Source organism: Opisthocomus hoazin, chromosome 26 (genome assembly GCF_030867145.1).
Source record: "Opisthocomus hoazin isolate bOpiHoa1 chromosome 26, bOpiHoa1.hap1, whole genome shotgun sequence".
Classification (NCBI taxonomy): Eukaryota; Metazoa; Chordata; class Aves; order Opisthocomiformes; family Opisthocomidae; genus Opisthocomus; species Opisthocomus hoazin.
This window is the reverse complement of record NC_134439.1, coordinates 2,257,606-2,281,123: the sequence shown is the minus strand read 5'-3', so window position 1 is coordinate 2,281,123 and position 23,518 is coordinate 2,257,606. Positions and strand designations below refer to the sequence as shown.

At 64.0% G+C, this 23,518-nt stretch overlaps 2 protein-coding genes across 4 annotated transcripts; one reads left to right on the top strand and one right to left on the bottom strand.

The window, feature by feature from the left end:
- Positions 1-187: 187 nt before the first annotated feature.
- On the bottom strand, positions 188-3,360 carry RAMP2 (receptor activity modifying protein 2). Its single transcript, XM_075443606.1, has 5 exons — positions 3,162-3,360; positions 2,872-3,022; positions 1,760-1,870; positions 1,281-1,383; positions 188-534 (listed from the first exon to the last, which is right to left on the bottom strand). Exons 2-5 carry the CDS (start codon positions 2,930-2,932, stop codon positions 279-281), a joined length of 531 nt encoding a protein of 176 aa, XP_075299721.1. The 5' UTR covers positions 2,933-3,022; positions 3,162-3,360; the 3' UTR covers positions 188-278.
- A 3,096-nt stretch (positions 3,361-6,456) lies between these two features.
- Positions 6,457-23,337, top strand: EZH1 (enhancer of zeste 1 polycomb repressive complex 2 subunit). Of its 3 annotated transcripts, none has more exons than XM_075443368.1 (20): positions 6,457-6,537; positions 7,028-7,148; positions 7,734-7,862; positions 8,148-8,267; positions 9,280-9,400; positions 10,004-10,177; positions 11,077-11,179; positions 11,433-11,596; positions 12,449-12,540; positions 13,257-13,437; positions 14,212-14,408; positions 15,736-15,827; positions 17,419-17,459; positions 17,920-18,045; positions 19,050-19,228; positions 19,873-19,968; positions 20,369-20,450; positions 20,593-20,673; positions 21,001-21,085; positions 21,204-23,337. In XM_075443368.1, exons 1-20 carry the CDS (start codon positions 6,527-6,529, stop codon positions 21,262-21,264), a joined length of 2,256 nt encoding a protein of 751 aa, XP_075299483.1. In that variant the 5' UTR covers positions 6,457-6,526; the 3' UTR covers positions 21,265-23,337. The 3 variants fall into 3 exon arrangements, with proteins under 3 accessions (XP_075299483.1, XP_075299484.1, XP_075299485.1); XM_075443369.1 differs by having other exon boundaries at positions 6,470-6,537; positions 7,032-7,148; XM_075443370.1 differs by lacking the exon at positions 6,457-6,537 and adding an exon at positions 6,672-6,690.
- The last annotated feature ends 181 nt before the right edge of the window (positions 23,338-23,518 follow it).

Here is a 23,518-nt window from a genome sequence, read left to right as displayed (position 1 = left end):
GAGCCCCGGCCAGAAGCTGCCGGCGAGGCCGCGGCGGGGCGGTGCCGGCGGCGGGCACGGGCCCGGGGGCCGCGGCGGGGCGAGCGGCGGAAGGAGCAGCACCGCGTGTGGGGGGGGGGAGAAGCGTTTAATCCGCGGCCGCGGGGCCGGCGTGGGGGGGGTGGGGGGGGCCGGGCCACCGGCAGCGGGTGCCGGTGCCCGCGGGAGGGCCCGGTGGACGGGAGGCGCGGGGCAGCCCCGGCGGGCGCGGGGCCCGGCTGCGTGCCCGGGCGGCAGGGCTAGGGCTGGGCCTTGCCGTCCTTGCTGCGCCAGATGACCAGGGTGACCAGGAAGGGGATGAGGCAGATGGGCGCGATGATCATGGCCAGCAGCACGTCCTCGGGCGGGTCGAAGTAGACCTGGTGCTCCAGGGTGCAGTTGTGGAAGTAGCGGTGGTGGCTCCGGAAGATGTACTGCTCCGCCAGCGCGTTGGGGTAGCCGTAGCGCAGGTGGTCGGCCCAGCCCTCCAGGCAGGCCTGCAGCAAGCTGTAGGGCCTGGGGAGAGAGATGCAGCGTGCTGGGAGGGGACGGTGTCAAGAGGATGGGGCCAAGCTCTTTCCAGTGGTGCCCAGTGACAGGACAAGGGGCAATGGGCACAAACTGAAGCACAGGAAGTTCTGTCTGAACATGAGGAAGAACTTCTTCCCTCCGAGGGTGACGGAGCCCTGGCCCAGGCTGCCCAGGGAGGCTGTGGAGTCTCCTTCTCTGGAGATATTCAAGCCCCGCCTGGACAAGGTCCTCCACAACCTACTGTAGGTGACCCTGCTTGGGCAGGAGGGTTGGACTAGATGACCCACAGAGGTCCCTTCCAACCCCTACCATTCTGTGATTCTGTGATTCTGTGACAGGGACGTGTGGGAGCATGGGGTGGCTGCGGGACACCGGAGCTACAGACGCCTGGGTGGCCCCCAGCATCCCCCCCTGAACTGCCCGGGGCTCGCCCCGTGCCCCGCCGCCTGCCCTGCCAGAGGGGAAGGTGGCCCTGGGGCCCTCGGGCCAGGAGCTGGCGGCCACAGCACAGCCCAGGGGCTCTGCCCCCATCAGACTCTTTCCACTGCCTGGGGAGCTGCTCCGCTCCTGGGGGCCTGGGGACGGAGGGGCCGCAGGCAGTGCCCCCACCAAAGGGTCCCCACCTGCGGCGTCCCCAGCCGGGGACGGCCCCGGAGATGGGCAGAGCCCGTGCCCCCCCAGCCCTGCAGCGCTGCCCGGCAGGGCTCTCCGGCCGTCCCACCGCCCCGTACCTGCTGATGACTTTCCACTCGCACAGCTCCGACGCCGTCACGTTCCTCATGAGGTCGACGAAGAACTCCCAGCACTTCTGCGTGATGTTGGTGTATGTCTCCTCTGCAGGCGAAAGGCGCTGAGCCCGGGCAGCGCACCCCTGCCAGAGCCGTCCCTGCCTGTGGCTGCTGGCAGGGGACACCCGCCACCTGGACCCGTGCCCAGCCCAGGGGGAAGGCACGGGCACGGTGGGGGGCCAGACCCCGCAGCAGCCCCGGGGCGATGCCCGGAGCATGGCGGGAGGGCAGGCTGCTGCCGGCTGCCCCCGCTGTGGCCAGCGCCGGAGAGGGCTCCGTGGCACAGGCCGGCTGTTGGGGGGTGGACCGAGAGCACATGGCCAGGAGACAGCGGGGGTCACCCCGCGGTGCAGAGCCGGCCCCGGCCAGGGCACCGTCAGCCCCACGGCGCTGCCCAGCCCTCGCCGAGCCCCGGCACTCACCCATGAGCTGGGCCGTCCAGTTGAACACAGCCACGGGCGGGCTCGTCCTGGCGTCCTGGCTGAAGCCCTCGGCCTCGGCGCCCACCTGGCAGAGCCCGGTCCCCAGGAGCGCTGCGGAGGGGAGGGGATGGGGTCAGCCGCGGGTGCGTGCTGGGCAGGGTCCCGTGCACCAGAGCTGCCCCGGCAGAGGCTGCGTCTGCAGGAGGGAACCAGTCCCTCGGGGGCCACTGGAGCCCGTAAGGGCAGGGGCTGCGGGGAGGGGGCCCGCCAGGCTGTGGGCAGCTGCCCGAGGGCTCGGAGGGGCTGTCTGGGGACTGCAGGCCCTGGGCCGTGGGTCACAGCACGGGGCCGAGCCGCGCCCTGTGCCCATGGGGAGCCAACACGGGGGCTGCCCCATCGCCCTGGGCGCCTGCGCTGTGACCGGACAGGGCTGGGGCAGGAAAAGGAAGCGTTGGCTGCAGCGCAGCGCTGCCGGAGAGCCCCTCCGCCTGCCATCTGCCCACACCCAGCACGGCCCACCACGGGCGTGGGGCACGTCCCTCCACCGCCCTGCCAGCCGCTTGCCCACTGTCTGGCCCACCGGGACCCCACGGCCCGAGGAAACCAGCCCGCACGTCTCCCGCCCTTGGCCAAGGGCCTGTGCCACGGGGCGGCGACGCGGATCGCGTGGTGGGCTGCCCCGGTGGGCCCTCCCGGGGCTGCCCGTGGGGAGCTCCGGCACGGCTGGGCACCGGCTATGGGCTGCTCCTGGGTCGGCACAGCGGCTGCGGCGAGGGCAGCCCACCCGGTCCCGGCCTCTGTCCCCAACGGCCCCTCCAGCCCCTCTCTGCCCGGGCCGGTGCGGGGCCAGGGGTCCCGTCGCAGCCCGGGGCTCCGCGGGGGTCCCCAGCCGCTCCCGCGGGTCGGCTGCAGAAACACCGGGGACGAGCGCGGCGGGGACGCCCCGCGTAGCCCCTTGCCCGCCAGCCCCGGGCCCGCAGCTCCGGCCGCCCCAGCCGCCCCCGGGCTGCGCCGAGACCCCTGCCCCGGGCCCCCCGGCGCGGAGGGCGGCGGCGTGCGGGGCGGTGCGGGGCGATGAGCCGCGGCCCCGGGGCCGCCCCCCGCGCACTTACCGCAGAGCAGCAGGAGCCGTCGGGAGCCCCGAGCCGAGCCCGGCTGCGCGCACGGTGCCATCCCGCCGCAGCCCGCCGGCTGCCGCCCGGGACGAGGATTTCAATGGAAATAACAGGAAGCGACTCCTTTCCTCTGACAGCGGCAGTTTGACTGCGGGAGACGTGTGAAAAATGAGATTTCTCCGCGCTGCCCCAGCGCGGCTCCCCCGGCGGGACCCCGGGGCCGGCCCCGCGGGCATCCCCCCGCGCCTCGCCCCGCACCCCGCTTCACGAGGCCGCTGTTTGTTTACTTGTGTATTTCTCTTTAATCCTGGCTGGGCTGGGTTGTGAAATCCCTCGTCTCCCGCGCGGAGGGCAGGCAGGGGGAGTGGACGGGGAAGCGCAGCGTCCCGGGACCGGGGGACCCACGCCCCGGCACCGCGGCTGCCGGCTCGCCGGGCACCTGCCCCGCAGCCACGGCGGCGGGGCCGGGGCAGAGACTCGCCCCGCGTTGCCGGTCTTTGGCCCCGACGCCTTCCCCCCGCACCGCCCAGCCCGGCTCCGCGTCCCCCCCGCCGAGGAACAGCCCCGCGCTCCCGCCAGGGACTGGGCTGAGGCCGGGCCAGCTCGTTTCACCTCTGGCCGGGGGCAGAGGCGAACCCGAGCCCTCCCCCCCCGCAGCCCGCCCGCGGGGCGATGCGGGGACCCCCCCGCTGCTGCGGAGGGGGACGGTGCCGGGCCCCGCGCCCCCGCGGAGCCGCAGCGGGCAGCCGCCGGGGCCCGGCGCCGGGGGCCGCGGGGTGGGAGCCCCGGTCCCGCCCGTTGCGGAGCCGCCGGCCGGGCGCGGGAGCTCCGCCAGGGAGACACCCGATGATCTCAGCGCGGCCCGGGGGCGCCGGACGGGACGGGGCGGGCCGGGGGCTGCCAGCCAAGGCCCGGGGCTCCCCCCACCCCGGGGTGCCGAGGAAGGGGCTCGGCCCATGCGGGGTCAGGACCCCGGCGCCCAGGACCCTTCTCCCAACACCCCACCCCCCCGGGCAGGCGCAGGCACCCTGAGCCCCAGGCCCAGCCTCCCCGGTGCCACGGGACCCTCTCCACCCCCGGGGACGCCCGGACCCCCGCCCCTGCTCTGCCCCGTCCCCCTCACCCCGCTCGTTTTTTCCCAGGGCTGGGAGGAGGGGGGGCTGCTGCCGGCCCCCCATGGGCGCGGGGGCAGACAGGGGGTGGGCAGCTGCCCGCTGGGGTCTGAGCCCCTTTCCGGGCTCTGCTGAGCGTGAGGGCGGCTGCGAGGGGCACAAGGCAGCTAAGCCCCACGGCCACGGCCACGGCCAGCCCGGGGGTCCGCTCGCCCAGCGTGGGGGGCCCAGCCCCCGTGCAGTTGGCGAAGTATTCGGCGTGAACTTGCAGGAAGAAGGCGTCGAGGATGGGCCCGGGCCAGGGGCAGGAGAGCAGCTGGGCCAGCAGCTGGGTGCAGCCGGAGAGCTCGCTGTAGGTGCTGCGGAGCGGGCGGCGTGAGGCCAGCCTGCCGGGACGGGGACGCGGCCCCGCCGAGGCCCCGCTCCGAGCGTGCGTTCGGCTCTGACCCACCTGCTGATTCGGTCCCAGCAGCAGCGGCTGCCCGCGGGGGTGGCCATGAGGGTGGCGTGGAAGGGGGCCCAGCAGTAGAGGGAGATCCAGTCCTGGTAGGTGTCCTGGCAGCGGGCAGCCCCCCCCAGCAGCTCCAGCGGTCCTGCACAGCACCGGCCAGACCCCGGGATGCCACCCCGCCCCCCAGCTCTCCCCACGGGACTGCTTTTGGGGGGCTGTTTGGGGTCACCCCTGAGGAACACCCCCAGCTCTGCCCAGCGTGGGCCAGGAGCCCCATTTGCTGGATGGGGGGGTGAACACGCGGCCCGGGGGGTCCCGCGCTGGGGCTGCCGGGGCTGCCTGTGGCCGCAGGGACCCCATGGGCTCAGCCAAGCCAGGGCCTGGCTCTGCTGAGCCCCAGCACAGACAGCCCGGGGTCACCAAGGTCTGGGGGGGACAGCCAGGATGGCAGGAGGGCAGCTCGACTCACCGTCCTCGTCCAGGTACAGGTGGTGACCTGGAAGCACAGACGGTGCCGTCGGTGCTGGCAGCTCCTGTGGGACCCTGCGCAGGCAGGGCCCGGTCCCCGGCGGTGCGGACGCCGCCGCCGCCAGCAGCAGAGCCTGCGGCCACGGCAGCGGGGCCAGAGCCGTGTGGGGACCACGGCACCAGGGCCTTACCTTCGTCCTCAAGGTCCCCATACTTGATGTCCCCGTGCCCTGCAGCAAGGAGACGTGGGGTGCCAGGGCTGCGCAGCCAGGGACAGCCCCAGTGCCCAGCCGGCCTGCGGGTGGTCCCAGCACACTGGAGACCCCTCCTCCCCCCAGGCAGCCCCGAGCACAGCAGAGGTCACCGGGCCGAGGGGAGGGAAGGGGAGCGGGAGGCTCCCGGTTTCTGAGCAAACACCAACCCCGGGGGCTGGGAAGCGCAGACCCTGCCCAGAGCACCCTGCGAAGGGAGGCTGGAGGGGCCGGGGGGAGCTGCCACCCAGCACAGCCGCGTCGCGATGGAGCAGAGAAACGGGCCAGGGACCCTGCGGGGCCTCGCTGCCCAGCCAGACCCCGTGCCCGACCCCCCGGCTGCCACCCCCGACCCCCACCCCGCAGCACCGGTCCCCGGGCAGCCCTCACCCCGCCGGAGCAGAGGAAGGAGCAGGCAGCCGAGCAGCCGTGCCCGCGCCCCGAGGAGCATCCTCCCACCGCCGGGACGGCTGCAGCCGGGCCAGGGCTGCACCCGGGGATTTATCCCGGTCCCTGGCCCGTCCCGGCGCTGCCCGCCCGCCGCCGAGCCAATGCCCGGGAAGGTCGGGGGGGACGCCGGGCTCCCGCCTCTCCTGACTCAGCGAAGCTCCAGAGGCACCGGCTGCGGGCCCCGGCGGGATGCGGGCCTGCGGGGGGGGGGCCGGCCCTGCTCGTCCTCACAGTCACCCCGGAGGGGCCGCCCGCCCGCCCCCCGCCGGGAAGCGGCGCCCCGGACCCCGCATCGCCCGGGGGCGCGGGGACAGCCGGAGCTGCGGGGAAGCACGAGGCCCCCGCCGGGGCAGGAGCCGTGTCCCCCCCCCCCGCTCCCCGCCGCCGGGGCCCCCGGAGCAGGAAGCCCGCCGCCAGCAGCCGCTTCCTGCCCGGCGCCGCCGCGGGAAGCCCGGGAGCCGCCCGGCCGCCGGGACCGGCCCCGCCACGCTCCCGAGTCCCCCCCGTTTGCGGCCCCGGCGGCGGCGGGAGGAGGGGGGGGAACGGGGCCGGGACGCCTCGTCGGGGCGCCGGGGGCGGGGCGCGGACGGGCGTTGTCCCGCCAAGCGGTTCCCGCGGGGGAGACGGGGCCGGGCGCACCCGAGCGTGGGCGGGCACCGGGGGCGGGCTGGGGGCACCGGGCACGGCGCCGCCGGGCGAGGCCCGTTCCCCGCAACCGGTGCGGGGGGGCTCTCCGGGCTGAAACGGCCCCGCCCCGCGGGGCTCAGCCGGGCCCAGAGCCCCCGCGCTCCGGCGGGGCGGGGCCGCGGGGCGGGGGCGTGGCCTCAGCGCGGGGGCGTGGCCTCAGCGCAGGGGCGGGGCTGTCCCCGGGCGCGGAGCAGGCGCGGCTGCGCAGGGGCGCGCGGCCTCCCCCCGGCGCGATGGCCGAGGAGTGAGTGCGAGGCGGGGGCGGGGCCGGGGCTCGCGGTACCGGCTGGGCCTGGGGGGGGACGGGGACCGGGACCGGGACCGGGACCGGGACCGGGACCGGGCCTGGGCCTCGCCGCCGCTCTCCGGCGGTGCCGGCCCGCCTTGGCCCGCTGCGGTGCGCGTCCCCAGCAGCCCTGCGGCCCCGCGAGAGGCACCGGGCCCGGGCGGCGGGGGGGGGGGACGGGACACCCCGCAAGGCCCCGGGGGTGCGGGCGGCTGCCCGGGGGGTCGGGGGGGGCCGGAGCTTCATTCCCGCTGCGGGCGGCGTCCCCGGGGCGCGTCATGCGGTTCGCGTTCCGTCCGCGGGCCTGGCGCAGTTTGCGCAGTTGTTTTTCTCTCGCCGAGGTCCGCGACGCGGTGCGAACCCACGGGGATGTTTTTCCCCTAATAGCACGCGCTTACAGGGTTAGGCTCTCCGTTATCTGATGCCTGTTCTTTCTGTACTTGCACAGAAAGATGGAAATCGCCACTCCTCCAACATCAAAGTGCATTATATACTGGAAAAGAAAAGTCAAGTCGGAATATATGCGTCTCCGGCAGCTCAAGAGGTTTCAGGCGAACATGGGAGCTAAGGTAAAGACAGCGGTGGTGGCGCTGGCTGAAGGGGCGTCTCCGAGGTGCTTCGCTTTAGCGTGCGGTATTCCGGCAGCGATCCGACGGGTGCTTCATCCTGTGAGTCCATCAGCTGTGGTTTAGTTACAAGCTGGATGAGCTGGAAGAGGTACTGCTTCTCCTCGCGCTCTGTTATTAGCCTCGAGCCGTGCCGGCACCGTCTCTGGTCCGCAGAAGTCGGCTGGCTGAGTGCTTGCAGCGAGAGGACTCGTCTCTGCTTGTTCTTTAAAGTCTCTCCCTGCTTGAGTGCTCTCGGTGCCGGGGGGTTTCAGCTGACTGGCGCTGGAGCTTCGCTCCTCCGCAGGCAGGATTTTAGAAGGGGTCAGCTGGGATCAGGAGTCACCGAAACCCACTGGCTCTGGGGTGGATTTTCAGCACAGTTTTGTACCAGTGCTGAGTTTAACCAGAATTCCTTCTAAAGGGTATGACCAGTCTGAAGTGCTCTGCCTTGCATACGTTTTGAGACTTGAAACAAGATCGCAGGAGGAGTTTTAGTCTTCCTAACATTATTTCTTAAATTTTGAGTGCTGCTTTCTCTCATTTCAGGCTCTGTTTGTGGCCAACTTTGCGAAGGTTCACGAGAAGACTCAAATTCTGAATGAAGACTGGAAGAAGCTTCGTGTCCAGCCGGTGCAGTTGATGAAGCCGGTCAGCGGGCACCCCTTCCTCAAGCAGGTGTGGAGAGGGAAGGGGCGCAGCAGCACCAGGGCTTTGCAGGGAGCGGTGAGGGCACGGGATCGGTTTTCGTGTGTCCTGTCCTACGTCAGTGTCAGGCCGTGCCTCACACTCTTCTGGGGTGCAGAAATGGGAAAAAAACACCCCAAAGGCTTTTCCTGTGAAGGAGTCCCAAGGAGCGGATGTGGGGCTCCCCCGGGTTTGCCCAAAGTGCGATTCCCCTCTGGCTGCGACGGCCTCGCAGGGGCGGTTTCCTCACTGCCCCGCTCTTTGCTCGTGTTCCAGTGTACCGTGGAGAGCATTTTCCCAGGATTTCCAAGCCAGACGCTGTACATGAGGACCCTGAACACGGTGGCACTGGTGCCCATTATGTACTCCTGGTCCCCTCTCCAGCAGAATTTCATGGTACGTAGGAAGGCTCTGGGGTGTGAGACCTGAGTGTGAATAATTGTAATTGTTACGTGGTTGTGGAGTGATTATGCCCTCTTCGGCCCACTCATCTGAAGTGACCCCTGCTCGAGGGAGGACGGGAAGTCTTGTTTTAGTTGCTCGTTTTGTTGAATCCCGTAAACCAGCCTCGTGTTAACCACGCTGCCGTACCCAGCTAGTCTCTCCTTTACGCCCAACTCCTTGATAGGGCCACCGTTATTGCACAGGATTCAAGGAGTAAATACATTTTTGTGGGGTTTTTTGTTTTCTTTTTCTAAAGATTTGTCTTCGCTTTTAAATAAAGGGTTTAATTTCTTAGGCAGGTGCTTTCCTTTGTGACTGGATTACCCTGCTGGTCTCATTGCAGGGATGCTAGTGAGGATTAGTTCCTTTATCGTAGCAGCGTGGGGAGTGATTCGGGTGCAGATTTTGGTGTGGCGTGGTAAGATTGGTTGTTAAACAAGCAGGTTGTCTGCAGCCAGCCTGGCTCCTGCCCACGTGGGGTGTTACCAGCGACTGTAATGCAGAGTGGGTCGGTGGTGCCATGGCAGTGCAGGTCCGGTGTCCTCGCTCCTGTGGTTAACACGAGAATGCTCCTCAGCTTTGGCTGTGTTCCTCGGGGAGTGAGTTACCGGTTTGCCTTTCACTCTTCCAGTTCTACTCTGCCTTGAACGCAATCTCCCTGACGTTTTTTGGCTGTTTGTTATTCTTGGCAAGGTGTGTGTTCCTGAGTTTCTGTAAGCCTTGGAGACACAGCTCTTCTTTGTTAAAGCAAATTGCACTCTTAGGGGTCAGAGATATGCTGCTGGCGTGGGGTAAGAATGAAGGGTTGGTGATGAGACATCTGAAGCTGCAGCCGGGGAGCCTGGACCTCTGCTTTGCCCTGTGCTGTCTGCGGGTCTGAACGGACGGGAGCAGCCCGAGGGACACAGCCAGGCAGGGAATCGGCAAGCACTGGTTTTCTGAGTTGGATCTGATCTCTCTTCAGGTGGAGGATGAGACTGTTCTGTGCAATATCCCTTACATGGGAGATGAGGTGAAGGAAGAAGATGAAACTTTCATTGAAGAACTTATTAATAACTATGACGGGAAGGTTCATGGAGAGGAAGGTAACCTGGGAGCGATCACCACTGTCCATTCAGTCTCTCGCAAATAACGTATTAAAGAAGTTCAGAAGTCAAAAGGTGGCAGCAGTAACCAGCTTTTCTGTGGGAGCTCTTACAGCAGGAAAACAGGAATGTGCCTGCTGTTGTAGTTTGCAAGGACGCAGTCCTGCCTTTTGAGATCCCACTCCGTTCTAGGCCTGGGGTGCTCTGGAGGGTTCGCAGGAGTGCTCTGGGGTGCTGAAAAACGTGCTAGAGGTTAGGAGGAGCTCAGCAACCTCATTTCGCTTGTGACCTTAGCCAAGACCATAATCAGTCTTTTCAGAAATGAAAAGCCAGTGTGTTTCACTACAGTGCTGCCTTACCCCATTGTAAAACTCTTCCTGGAGGGAGGAGGGCAGTGGAAAACTGGTATGGTCTGTCCTTGGATTGCTGAAAATGATACACTGCTCTTAGGACTCTAGCATTAAAATCCCACCTATCCCTACAAAACTGCGAGGTGGGTTGTGGTTGCCAGCAGTGTCGTGTGGTTGGTTTGTGATGTACCACCATGAGGAGTGTGAAAGGTGATGGCACTCCCACAAACTGGCTGACATCTCTCGGTTTCAGAAATGATTTCAGGGTCAGTCCTCATCAGTGATGCTGTGTTCCTGGAGCTAGTGAACGCCCTGAATCAGTACTCGGACGAGGAAGAGGAGGGACACAATGATTCTGAGGTTAAACAGGAGGATGGGAAAGAGGAGCTGCCAGTCACGAGGAAAAGAAAGCGAATTGCAGTGGAAGGTGGGTTTGGCCACGGGAACTGGGGCTGTGTTGGTCACGTTTCCATCCTGCCCTGCCTGCGTAGCTGGCCACCGCTGTCCTGCTGTCACGCTTGGTTATTAGTGTGTCGCTGAGGGCAGTGACCAGCTTGGCGAGTTCTGGTGTGGGAGTCGAAAGCAGCAGGGAAGTTGCTTTGCTTACTGTCCCCAGTGGACAGGATAAGAAGTCACCAGCCTAAGGTCTGGTGAGGAAGAATTTAGACGAGTCATCTGGAAAACCATTTCGTGGTAAGATGAGCAAAGCAGTGGGGGATCATCTGAGGCAGCTGTGGGGTCCCTGCTCTTGGGGGTTTTAAGGTGCTGGTCTGGCAGGCACCCATCAGTAGGTCTGTAGGTGGATCCAATTCTGCTGTAGGCCAGGGAGGTGGACGTTTTCAGTCGCTTCCAGACCCGTTGTTTATGTATTAGTGTTCCTGTTCCCTCCCTTGTGCCACCTGGAGCTCCTGTCATGTAGAGGAAGCTCTGGTTTGTGGGATTTTCATGTGTCCTGCATGACCTTCAGAATGCTGACTGGTAGTTTCGTCTTTGTCTTTGGTTTATCGTGATGCGGGCAGCACAAATACCAGGACCTTTCGCAGATGTAGAAAAGCATTGTCTGCAAATCCTGTCTTGGTACAAATAAATAGCGACAGCCCCTAAGAAATGGTTAGAACTTCCATTAACACGTTACGCTGTTCCGAAAGCCGCAGGTTGTGCTACATCTGGAAATGCTGTAGCCTAGCTGCAGGACAAAAGGTGTATGGGATTACTTTTCTGTCTCTTAAAATACAATCCTGAACACCTACTGGAATCACTGTGAAAGAAGGAAAGACACGTTCACATCCAGCTTAACTGAGGGGCTGTCTCTCTTCTTTTTCTTAGGTAACAAGAAGTGTTCGAAGAAGCGGTTTCCAAATGACATGATATTCACTGCTATTTCTTCTATGTTTCCTGAATACGGCTTCCCAGATGATATGAAAGAGAGGTAGAAGATTTCTGCTTGTCTATTACCCTTGTTAGTAACAGTTGAAATCTGTATTTCAGAAAACAGCACTGTGCTCTGAGCAGCAGGTAGAGCTCAGCTGGCCCCAGGCACCGGGAGCAGAACATTAGAAACTTGTATTTAGCCTCGAGGTGTCTGGGCCAGAGTCCTCCTGGCCCAGGTAGTGATGTGGTCTTGTAAAGTGTCCCAGTTAGGGAAGCAGGCGCATCTGTGGGTGTTTCTGTTTGTCGAATAGGTACCGGGAGCTCACAGAAGTGTCGGACCCGAACGTGCTGCCGCCACAGTGCACTCCCAACATAGACGGGCCGTGCGCGAAGTCGGTCCAGCGAGAGCAGTCCCTGCACTCCTTCCACACCCTCTTCTGCCGCCGCTGCTTCAAATACGACTGTTTTCTGCATCGTAAGTGCAGTCTCGGCCGGACGCTTCCCTAGGGCCCTTTTCTCCTCATTTTTCCTCAGTGCTTCGTACCTCTGTTCGCCTTGCTTAGTGTCTGTGCTGCAGGCTGTGGAGGGCGGTGCCTCCCCGGAGTTTGCAGTGGAGCCTTAGGAGCTGACAGGTGCCCAGAAGCCTTTTGTAAAGACGGCTCCACTCGTTCCCTCAAACGGATGGTAAACCGACCTGCGTGGCCGTCCCCTCTTTCTCACCATTGCTCAGCACGCCGCGTTCGAGCCTCCTGGCAGTTTGTGCCAGAAACACTGCCGCGACCAGACTTTACCCTTGCTTTGCAGAAGCTCATCAGGGAAAGGCATGAATGTTTCACTTCCAAAGTCTGGACATGCCCCTGTGTTTTGTTGACTCACTGGAACTTACAGCTTCATCTTAGTCGTGTTCCTGCAGTTTGTCCTGCCGAAGCCTTTTGGATACTGGTTAGCTGCTGGACCTGCTGTTTCCCAGGTCTAAGGGCTTCTTTGGAAAGTCACAGGACTCTTTCCAGTGAATTATTTATTAAAAGATATAATATTAAGATCATGTGGTCTTTTTTTTTTTCAGTCTGAAAGCAGATCTTTTTCTTCTGTCCTCTTCTTCCCAAGTGTTCCCTCAGTGCTGCTGAGACCCCGTCATGGGTTGGAGTGGGGCTGGCCAGGAGGTCCTGCTGCCGCGTTCCCCGCTGCTGGGAGAGCTGCTAGGGCTCTTGCCGACTGCCTCGGGCTCCCACTTACCTTCCTTGAGTTCGTGCCGTCCCTGTCCCTTGCAGCGTGAGGGAAGACCCTTGGATGATGCTAATAGTAAAGATAACTGTTATTTTTTCAGCTTTTCATGCTACTCCTAATGTGTACAAACGAAAGAATAGAGAGACCAAGATCGAGCCAGATCCTTGCGGAGCAGACTGTTTCCTCTGGCTGGTACGTTTCTGCGTTGCTGCTTTTGAAACCACGAGAGAAGTGGCCTGGCCAGCCCTGCTTTGCAGAACTCTGTGGGTCCTTTTCACAACTTTGATGATTTTTCAGAATTTGTTCAGGTCCTTACTGGATTCAGGGGAGCATGAATCCAAATGCAGACCTTACCAGATGCCTATTTTAGCAAATCTCCGATGCAGACTAATTTCATAGCTAGCAGATGGGAAGCTGTGGTGATAAATGATTTCTCTGGACTCGGTGCCGCAGTTGAAAAATGAAGCCCAGGTTTAAAAACGCTGGGGAAGGAATCTAGCGTGGGTAGGGAAGGCTTGAACTGGTTTGAAAATGGTCCTTCATGGAAGAGCTGGCTGCAGGGAAATGGGTGCCCTTGGAGGCGTCAGAGCTGGTCGGCTGGCCCGGGTGCGGGGTTCCCGGGGAGCTGCGAGGCTGGAGCAGAGGGAGAGGCAGGGAGAGCTTCGCCGCCGGGGCAAGAGGCAGGGGAGGAGACTGGAGGGCGAGGGAGCCCCGACGCCGAAGGCAGCGAAGCGGGAATGTGCAGTGCGGGCGGCTGGCAGGGCCTCGGCAGCTGCTGAAGGGACCGCAGCGGGTCCTCCACCTTCTCTTGGTGGTGGCAGGGCAGGGCTTGCCCCAGGGCCTGTGGAGAAGCCTTTCTGTGTTCCCTGGTCATCTGCCACCCGCCTTGTCTTCTGCTCTGGTTGCAGGAAGGAGCCAAAGAGTTTGCTGCGCTGCACAACCCCAGGTCCAAGTGCTCGGGTCGGCGCCGCCGGAGGCACCACGTGGTGGGTGCCTCTTGCTCAAACACCCCGGCTTCTGCCGTCACGGAGACCAGGGAGGGCGACAGCGACCGAGACACGGGCAACGAGTGGGCCTCTAGCTCCTCGGGTACGATGCCAGCCCGGGGCCACCCCTGTGCCCTCGGCGGGGAGCGGTGAGGGCAGGTGGGACCTCGCAGCGGGGCTCTGCCGGGCTGCCTCTGCGTCGCGCAGCGGGCTGTGGAGGTGGGCGGTAGCCAACAAGCCGGACCTTACAGACACGGGGGACGCCAGGCCCGGCCCGTGCTGCCGTGAGATTCGTTGTCCTCTCCCAGGAAGGAGCAACGTTGTCAGGCAAAGCCCAGAGCCCTCGGCTCCTCGCTCCTCGCCTGGCTGTGCCGAGGAAGGTGCCGCCGGGAGGGCCACGCTGGCCTGGGCGCTTGTCCCTGCGGTGGCCGGGGAGCGGTGGCCGGGGAGCTGCCGAGGCGGGGGGGCTTCTCCGTGGAGCTGCCAGGGGCGAGCGTTCCTCGCGTGGCAGACGAGCACCGAGCTGCTCCTGCCGCGTGGAGGGAAGGGGTGGTGGCTGGCACGGAGTGAGCTCCTGCGGGCGGAGGGCTCCGTCTGTCTGGGTCCTGTCCCGGGCGGGAGAGGGGAGAGCGGCTGCCTCGTCCCCAGGCGTCTCCAGTGCTGCTGCCCGAGTCGGGGGGCTCCATCCCGGGCCAGCCACGGCGCGGTGGCTCCGGCGCTGCCTTGCTGCAAGGGATCCAGCACCGCCATCCCAGCTGGTGCTGGAGCTGGGGCGAGGGGCCGGGCACTGCCGAGGGACCGCGGCCCTCGGGAGCGGTGATGGTGAGGGTGCGTTCTCCTGTGCTGTGTTTGGCCTAACGTCTGCTTTTCCTCCCAGAGGCAAACTCGCGCTGCCAGACCCCCACCAAGCAGAAGCTGAGCCCGGCCTCGTCGCAGCTCTTTGCGGTGGAGACGCCACAGGAGCCCGTTGAGTGGACGGGAGCCGAGGAATCGCTCTTCCGCGTCTTCCACGGGACCTACTTCAACAACTTCTGCTCCATTGCCCGGCTGCTGGGAACGAAGACGTGCAAGCAGGTGGGTGCCCGGGGAGGGCAGGCACCGCAGCGCCCGGCCCCGCCGCGGCAGCGAGGTCTCGGCCGCCGCTTGCCCGTTGGCTTTTCTGCGCTGCCACAAACGGCCTCGAGGAATGCGTTGCATCAGCGCTCGGTGGAGTTCAGTGGTGTTATTTTGCAGCACTGCTGCTGGTGACACCAAACTGGGAGGTGTGGTAGATACACCAGCAGGCTGTGCTGCCATTCAGCGAGACCTGGATAGGCTGGAAAGCTGGGCAGAGAGGAACCTGATGAGGTTCAACAAGGGCAAGTGCAGTGTCCTGCACCTGGGGAGGAACAACCCCAGGCATCAGTACAGGCTGGGGGGGACCTGCTGGAGAGCAGCTCTGTGGAGAGGGACCTGGGTGTCCTGGTGGACGAGAGGTTAACCATGAGCCAGCAGTGTGCCCTGGCTGCCAAGAAAGCCAATGGGATCCTGGGGTGCATTAGGAGGAGTGTGGCCAGCAGGTCGAGGGAGGTTCTCCTTCCCCTCTACACTGCCCTGGTGAGGCCTCATCTGGAGTACTCTGTCCAGTGCTGGGCTCCCCAGTTCAAGAAAGATGAGGAGCTACTGGAGAGAGTCCAGCGGAGGGCTACGAGGATGATGAGGGGACTGGAGCATCTCTCCTACGAGGAGAGGCTGAGGGAGCTGGGCTTGTTCAGCCTGGAGAAGAGAAGGCTGCGAGGGGACCTTAGAAATGCCTCTAAATATCTGCAGGGTGGGGGTCAGGAGGATGGGGCCAAACTCTTTCCAGTGGTGCCCAGCGACAGGACAAGGGGCAATGGGCACAAACTGAAGGCACAGGAAGTTCCGTCTGAACATGAGGAAGAACTTCTTCCCTCTGAGGGTGACGGAGCCCTGGCCCAGGTTGCCCAGGGAGGTTGTGGAGTCTCCTTCTCTGGAGATATTCCAGACCCGCCTGGACAAGGTCCTCTGCAGCCTGCTCTGGGTGACCCTGCTTGGGCAGGGGGTTGGGCTGGGTGACCCACAGAGGTCCCTTCCAACCCCTGCCATGCTGTGATTCTGTGTTGCGGCACGAGCCCTGCTCATGCCCGGTGCTCATGGCTTTCTCCAGAGTGCCTTGTTGGAGGCCGGGCAAGCTGGCAGGGCGGGCGCTCCCGTTTCTCAGGCGAGAGAAGCGATGACAGCCACGGTCAGTGAAACGGGGGGCAGGAGTGCCCGCTTCTTGGTCCGGGGACTGCGGGCCCTGCTGTGTGTGCTTGCTTACACTCTCTCCATTAGTGCTTTAGATAAAAACAATTTGAGTACACCAAACTTTATTCTTCTTTTTGCTTCTCTTCTTTGTTAGGTCTTTCAGTTTGCAGTGAAAGAATCACTTATAACAAAGCTCCCAACAAACGAGTTAATGAATCCATCCCAGAAGAAGAAAAGGAAGCACAGGCAAGTGTTGGACAAGCTTGTTTTGTTCTTAAAATGCAACCAGATCCACTGCTTTTTGTGCCAAAGCATTCCTGGTAATCCCCATCTGGCTCCCATCCGCGCAGACGTCCTGCTGTCACACAGGGCTGCTGGTGCTGGCCGGGCGCTGGCCCTGCCCTGGCTGCGGCTGCCCCGTCGCGGTGCCTGGCTCCAGTGCCACGCTGCTGCGGGGGGCCCGGTGCTGCTGTCCCGACGGCAGCCTGAGCCTCAGCTCCCTGACTTGCAGCCTGCTGCGTGTGTGCCGATCCCAGTGTGTCCAGTCTTATTCTGGCTTCAGCATTTGCCTTAAATCACTAATGCTGTAGCGGCGGAGTTCTCGTCTTCCTCCGCTTTGTGGCTGGTGCATGGTTATTAATGCATGAAGCTGCCGGACAGCCGCGGTGGAATCGCCGGTCTCCGGTGCCGTGCGGGCCGGCGGTGCTGACGGGGGCTCACGCGTCCCCTCAGCCCCGCTCTGCTTCCTTCCTTCTTGGTCGGTGAGGTGGATAGAGAACTGGCTGAATGGCAGAACTCAGAGGGTTGTCATCAGCGGTGCTGAGTCTGGTTGGAGGCTGGTGACAAGTGGTGTGCCCCAGGGGTCAGTACTGGGCCCAGTCTTGTTCAACTTCTTCATCAACGACCTGGATGAAGAGTTGGAATGTACCATCAGCAAGTTTGCTGGTGACACCAAACTGGGAGGTGTGGTAGACACACCGGCAGGCTGTGCTGCCATTCAGCGTGACCTGGATAGGCTGGAGAGCTGGGCAGAGAGGAACCTGATGAGGTTCAACAAAGGCAAGTGCAGGGTCCTGCACCTGGGGAGGAACAACCTCATGCACCAGTACAGGCTTGGGGTGGACCTGCTGGAGAGCAGCTCTGTGGAGAGGAACCTGGGCGTCCTGGTGGACGACAGGGTGACCATGAGCCAGCAGTGTGCCCTGGCTGCCAAGAAAGCCAATGCAATCCTCGGGTGCATCAAGAAGAGTGTGGCCAGCAGGACGAGGGAGGTTCTCCTTCCCCTCTACACTGCCCTGGTGAGGCCCCATCTGGAGTACTGTGTCCAGTTCTGGGCTCCCCAGTTCAAGAAAGATGAGGAGCTACTGGAGAGAGTCCAGCGGAGGGCTACAAGGATGATGAGGGGACTGGAACATCTCCCCTACGAGGAGAGGCTGAGGGAGCTGGGCTTGTTCAGCCTGGAGAAGAGAAGGCTGCGAGGGGACCTAATAAATGCTTATAAATATCTGAAGGGTGGGTGTCAGGAGGATGGGGCCAAGCTCTTTCCAGTGGTGCCCAGTGACAGGACAAGGGGCAATGGGCACAAACTGAAGCAGAGGAAGTTCTGTCTGAACATGAGGAAGAACTTCTTCCCTCTGAGGGTGACGGAGCCCTGGCCCAGGCTGCCCAGGGAGGCTGTGGAGTCTCCTTCTCTGGAGATATTCAAGACCCACCTGGACAAGGTCCTGTGCAGCCTGCTGTAGGTGACCCTGCTTGGGCAGGGGGGTTGGACTGGGTGACCCACAGAGGTCCCTTCCAACCCCGAACATTCTGTGATTCTGTGATTCTGTGATTCCAGGCTGTGGGCTGCGCACTGCAGGAAGATTCAGCTGAAGAAAGGTACCTGCACCACGTGAGGTTCGCGAGGCTGCTGGCCCGCACCATCGAGTTCTCCGTCTCTGATGCGCGGCGGGGTGGTCATGTCCCGCTCACCAGCCCCGCGCAGGGGGAGCAGCTCCCTGCCGCCGGGCTCCGTGGGGTGCTGTGGGCCAGCCCCCCCGCGGCTGTGCCGTGGGAGTCCCCGCCGTGGCAGTGCTCGCGCTGGGGCTCTGCGCGCGGCGCGGTCTGGCTCCAGGCAGAGCAGAGGCTGCGGTTTGGCGTCAGCCCTGCCGTCAGATCGGCTGTGCCGGTGACGGCGGCCGTGTCCTGCGGGAGCTGGTGCTGGGTGCTGCTGGGCTCCCTGCCCTCTGCAGCAAACGGGGAGTTTGCACCTTCTCTGCCCCAGAGCCCTCTGCATGCTGCTTTCAAACGTTTCTGCGATATTCAGCTTCTAATGTGGGCCTTTCTCCTCCTCTTCTAGACAATTCACCTACCCAGGTGTACAACTACCAGCCCTGTGACCACCCCGAGCACCCCTGCGACAGCTCCTGCCCTTGCATCATGACTCAGAATTTCTGTGAGAAGTTCTGCCAGTGCAACCCTGACTGTAAGGAGAAACCTGGGGCTATCGGGCAGGGGAGCAGCACAGTTCTCCTGGCACAGACCAGAGGGCGGGCGCAGAGCTGGGACTTGCTGGAGCCCTGCTTTATTCCTGCATTCACTGCTCTGTCCGTGATGAGCAGTCTGCTAAAGTCCAAGGGGAAGCTGTTCCGTGCTGCCCCGTGACTCTCAGCAGCTGAGATCCGCGCTCTAGTTAGAGAACGCTCATCCCCATGTCTGTGTCCAGCACTAACAACCCGTGGGTGATGCTGCTGGTTCCCTGAGAGCAGGATGTGTGCCCAGCAGTTAGGGTGGGAGCTGGGTCGCTGCTCTGCCATGGTGATGTTTCCTCTCTGGGCTTCCATTCCCAGCTCTGCAATGGAGACGCACGTGCCCACATCGGTGGAGCTTCTGGGGGTGGGTTCGTTAAGGGTTATGACACAGCGTGGGGCTGGAGAGGCTACAGGGTGACAGGGAGCCAACTCCAGCTCCAAGGTTCTCTGTGCTAGTGTGTTATGGTTAGATTGTCCGGGTTGTTCATGTTCAGACTGCACAGTTAGTCCCAAGAGGCAGCTCAGCCTCTCCAGCCATGCTGATGGGCAGGACCCTGTGCGTGGTCTGTGCTCTGCTCGCTGCCAGTGCTGCTGGAAGCTCCCGTGCACGCAGAGCTGTGATCTGCTTCCGGCTCCGGGTGCGCGTGCGGCCTCACGCTCGCCTCGTCTCGTTGTGTCTTTGTGTCCCTGTGACTTCGGGGGCACGCAGGTGGTCTGGGGGCTCCTGCCTCTGCTGCCCAGAGCTCTTTATTAGCGCAAAGGCACCTTCCTTGTGTTAGCAGGGCAGTGGCCGGCAGCGTGGCCCTTGGTCACAGACAGGCTTAGTTCTACCCCTGCCCAGGGCCTGCCGGGGTGAGACCTGGCTCGGGAGGGGCTTCTGCGGGGCAGGGACACTGCGTGGCCCCTCTGTTCTCCGAAAAAACCTCACGGTGCAAAACCATGGGCTGTGTTGCTGCAGGTCAGAACCGCTTCCCGGGCTGCCGCTGTAAAACCCAGTGCAACACCAAGCAGTGCCCGTGCTACCTGGCCGTGCGGGAGTGTGACCCGGACCTCTGCCTGACCTGCGGGGCTTCGGAGCACTGGGACTGCAAGGTGGTCTCCTGCAAGAACTGCAGCATCCAGAGGGGTCTCAAAAAGGTACTGGCAGCGGCGGGGCTCTGGGCTGCGAGCAGGGGCTGCCTCGGGGTCCTGCTGCGTGGGAGAGGGGGTGCGAGCCACCCGCTGCTGTCTGAGCGAGGCGGTCTGGGAGAGACCAGCTCTGCCCCAGGCTCCTGCAGCGCTTAATCTGGAGTATGGATTATGGATGTGAAAACAGGGAGATGGGAGTTACGTAAGGAAGGGTGAGAGCAAGGGAGTGTAAAAAGTGACTTTGGAGAAAGGTTAGGTCTAGAATTCTGCTGGTTAGGGCAAGGGACTGCACGTAAAAAAGACCAAAATTCAGAGAAAGATGCAAATTAGTGGGTGTCAAGTAGTGTGCAGCTCCAGCCCGATGGTGCCACGACCTGCGAGTCTGTAGGGAGCTGCGTCACCTGCACCAGGGGATGCCGGAGAGACACGGGCTCCCCTTCGCCCCTCAGACTTCCTGTGATGCTGGGACTCCGTGCGTGGCAGCACAGCACGGCCGTTCCGGGCACGGCCCGAACCCCGGCGCGTGTGGCTGCCGGGCGGTGCAGAGCTCTGCCCAGTTGCTGTGCAGCCTGCCTGGTGCACGGGGTGCGAGCTGTGTGCTGCGGGTGCTGGGCCTGCCGACCGTAACCGTTCCCTTTCCACCTTTCCTCCAGCATTTGTTGCTGGCACCGTCGGACGTTGCTGGCTGGGGGACTTTCATCAAGGAATCTGTGCAGAAGAACGAGTTCATCTCCGAGTACTGTGGTGAGGTCAGTGCTGCTGCCTGCGCTGGGGCTGCCGTGCTGCGTGCTCGGGGGGCTGCGCGCAGTGGCAGGGCTTCCTTGGGCTGGGCCGGTGGGGACAGTGTCCCTTCCCAGCTCGGCCGTGGCCGTGGGCTCGCTCTGACCGGGTCTACAGATTGAACCTTGCCCCACTTTGGGACCATCTCGGTACCTCTAAGCCCTTGGCCGTGGAGGAGCGCGTTGTGGGTGTTGCTCCCTGGGAGCCCAGCTCTTGTCTCTGCCCGATCCTTGGGAGCCCTGGCGAGCTCGCACCCGTGGGGTGGGAAGGTGGGAGGGTGTTTCCAGGAGGGAGGGGAGCGCTGATCCTCGCAGCGACCCTCGCTGTGCCCTTGGGCACTGCATCTCTCAAGGCCTCCTCTTTCTCCAGCTTATTTCACAGGATGAGGCTGACCGGCGAGGGAAAGTCTATGACAAGTACATGTCCAGCTTCCTCTTCAACCTCAACAACGGTAACTTGCCTGGGGCTGCAGGGGCTGGGGGAGACGCCGGCTTCCTGGCAGGGGCTGGGGGCCGGGTGGGCAGTCGCTGCCTGTCTGTTGCCTGCAGGCCTGTCTCTACATTACAGTTTTCATTTTTTTTTTTTCTTGATAGATTTTGTTGTTGATGCCACCCGGAAAGGAAATAAAATCCGCTTTGCCAATCATTCGGTGAACCCCAATTGCTATGCCAAAGGTGAGAGATCCCTGCCCAGGCAGAGCTCGGTGGGGGCAGCTCTCTGGGGTCCGGCTCGGCTCTGGGGTTGCGATGGGTTCCCCGGGGTCCCGAGTCACCCCGAGCCTGTGGGAGCAGCAGAACTTCCAAGACCTGAACGCCGCCTCCTCCCCCCTGCAGCAGATCACGTTCCTGCTCGAGGAGAGACGGCCGCTGGAGAGCGGCTGGGCAGGAGCTCGGGGCCGTGGCCCCGGGGGCCGGCAGCTGGCCAGGCAGGGCAAGAGTGCTGCGAGACCTCCTGGCCCGCGCCGCGGCGGCACGCCTCTGATGCTGTGTCTCTGGTTGCAGTTGTGATGGTGAACGGAGACCACCGGATCGGGATCTTCGCCAAGAGGGCCATCCAGGCGGGAGAGGAGCTCTTCTTCGATTACAGGTACCCTGGGAGCAGCCGGCTGGGGACTGGCGTGCAGGGTTGACCCCGCTTTCTGTGCACACGTTTGTGGGGAGCACAGGGGGGTCCTTACAGCAGCCGTGACTTTCCTGTCTTACAGGTACAGCCAGGCAGATGCCCTGAAGTATGTCGGCATAGAGCGGGAGACGGATATCATCTAGGCTCTGCGTGGGGCCGTCCCCACCTTGCTGCTGCACCTTGTAGGCAATGCCATGTTTGCTTCACGCTGACATGACTGCTGCTGTCCTGTCGCTGTGTGTGTCCCAAGTGCTGCGTTCTGTCCAGACGCCCGGAGAGAGACTCGAGGCAGGAGGGCGAGTGTCCGCTGCCGGGGCGCAGCTTTGCCAGCCCGGGGCTGGGGCAGGCTCCGGACCCTCGCTCTGCGGGTGATCCCCCGGGCTGCAGGGAGCCCACGGACCAGGCTGGGGCTTGAAGAGAAGCTGTGGTGCAGGAGGAGGGACAGCTGCAGCTTCTCAGTCTCTTGCCATTTTCCGCCAGCTTCTGGAAGAACGAGTGAGTGAGGGACGACCTGCGCCGAGAGCCGGGGCACAGCTCGGGGGCAGAGGGGCTGGCGCTCCCCACCGGCCCTGTCCCTGGCGTGGGCTCTGGTCTCGGGTGCTCCCTCGTGCTGCCTGTTCTGTCCTGCTGATGAGGACAGCGACAGGGTTGGAAGCCATAGAGACGCGTCTGCAGCGCTCCCCAGGCTGCTGCTGCTGGGGCTCTGTTCCCCCTCTGCCCCGGCTGGCTGGGGGACAGGGACGCCTGGCCGCGGCCGGCGTGGCACGATGCCTGGGGATGGGCAGAGCAGCACTATGCAAAAAAGTCACTTTGGGTAGGGATGCCACTGAGCTGGTTAGAGACAGTGTTACAGGGTGCTGCTGCAAGCACAAGAGGAGTCCAGAGGCAGCAGGAACCCGTGAGCCCGAGGAAGCGCTCCCAGCCTTCGGCCTTTCCTCGGGGCTGGGGGGTGGCTGGTTGGCTCCTGCCCGTCCCCAGCTGCTCTGCTGCCTGGCCTTTGTGGGGCTGCGGAGGGGGGGACCCCCCTGACCGGCTGGGGCTGCACCCGGAGCGGAGACGGGCACCCACCACCCCGCACCCGCGGTACCGGAGCTGGGTCTTCCACCCTGCGGAGCGGCACGGGCTCCCTGGGAGGCACCGGGCACTTTGGAGCTGGCAGAGCGGGTGCCCTCGGGGCCGGAGCCTTCCCTGGCACGGGACGGCTGGAGCGCTGCCGTGCTGGGGTTCGAACAGGGCGCAGCAGCCGTGCCACTGCCTCAGGGACGGCTCCCCTGAAACCTGCCGGGGGGTTCGGACCCTCTGCCTCTGTCCTGGCCCCGGGGATGAAGGGGAGGTGTCCCCTGGCGGGGTGAGGGTTGGCCTTAGCACCCCATGCAAAAAGAAAAAGAAAAAGCACTTTAATCCTTCCCAGCCGGCAGCTGGGCCCCGTGTACCGCCCTGGGGTGGGGGGACCGTCCCAGGCAGCTGTCGTCCCTCAGCAGCACCTTGGCAGGGACGTTGCTCCGGGCCTGGGACCGGGCAGCCTGGATGGGGGCTCTTCCCTGAGCAGGGCCTGGGGTGCCCTCAGGGATGGGGCTGTCCCCTCGGAGCCGCGTGCGCTGCCAGCCGCCTGCCGGGCGTCAGCGCTGGGCTCCGGGACGCGGTGATGAGCCCGGCTGAGCCCTGACGTGGCACCGGGGGGGGGCTGGAGCCCCTCACCCCTTTACGGGGGGCAGTGGTGCGGAGGGTGGGCACTGCTTGTCCGGGGGCCCCGCAGAAGCGAGCGGTGCTGGGGCCCTTCTGCTCCTTCGGGAAAGTGCGGGGCTCCCGAGGCACAGCCCCATCGCAGCCCTGCGCCCCGCGAACGCGGAGAGCCCCCGGGTCTGCCTGGGGCCGAGCTTCCCTGGCACAGCCCCATGCCATGCGCTTCGCAGCCTCCCGCCTGGCAGGCGAGGCTGTCCGTCCGTCCTTCCTGCTGTCCGTGACGTCCTCCTGGGGCTCGGAGGGGTCTGGGTCTGTCTGGAGCAGCGCTTGTACCCCGGCACCTGCCTGAGCCCTGCTCGCTGCCACCTCCGTCCGCCCGGCTCGCCCCGGCCCCACGCTCAGCACAGCATCCTCTGCCACCTTGGCCATATCTGCACTATGCCAGGCTTGTGTCTGTGGTTTGTTCTTGGTGAATAATAATAATGCACTTTAAAAATAATGTGGCTTGTAGCCTTTGTCATAATAAAGTGGTAGCGAACGTCCCCCTGCGGCTTGCTGGCCTCTGTTACCCCAGGGAGCTGCAGGCAGCGGCCCCTTCCCTGCCTGTCCTCAGCCCGGCTGTCCCGGCCGTGGGGGTCGGCAGCCCGAGCCCAGGGGGGCTCACGAGCAGCCCGGTGCTGCCGGAATTGGCACCGGCTCGGGGCTGGGATGCAG

What these genes read in the sequence shown, in the direction of transcription:
- RAMP2 (XM_075443606.1), bottom strand. Translation starts at nt 2,932, where the DNA reads ATGGCACCGTGCGCGCAGCCGGGCTCGGCTCGGGGCTCCCGACGGCTC. An exon ending in ACGGCTCCTGCTGCTCTGCG is followed by an intron (nt 1,871 to 2,871) that starts GTAAGTGCGCGG and finishes TCCCCTCCGCAG; the next exon opens with CGCTCCTGGGGACCGGGCTC. An exon ending in GAGTGGAAAGTCATCAGCAG is followed by an intron (nt 535 to 1,280) that starts GTACGGGGCGGT and finishes CTCTCTCCCCAG; the next exon opens with GCCCTACAGCTTGCTGCAGG.
- EZH1 (XM_075443368.1), top strand. An exon ending in CTCTCCAGCAGAATTTCATG is followed by an intron (nt 8,268 to 9,279) that starts GTACGTAGGAAG and finishes ATCTCTCTTCAG; the next exon opens with GTGGAGGATGAGACTGTTCT. An exon ending in AAAGCGAATTGCAGTGGAAG is followed by an intron (nt 10,178 to 11,076) that starts GTGGGTTTGGCC and finishes TCTTTTTCTTAG; the next exon opens with GTAACAAGAAGTGTTCGAAG.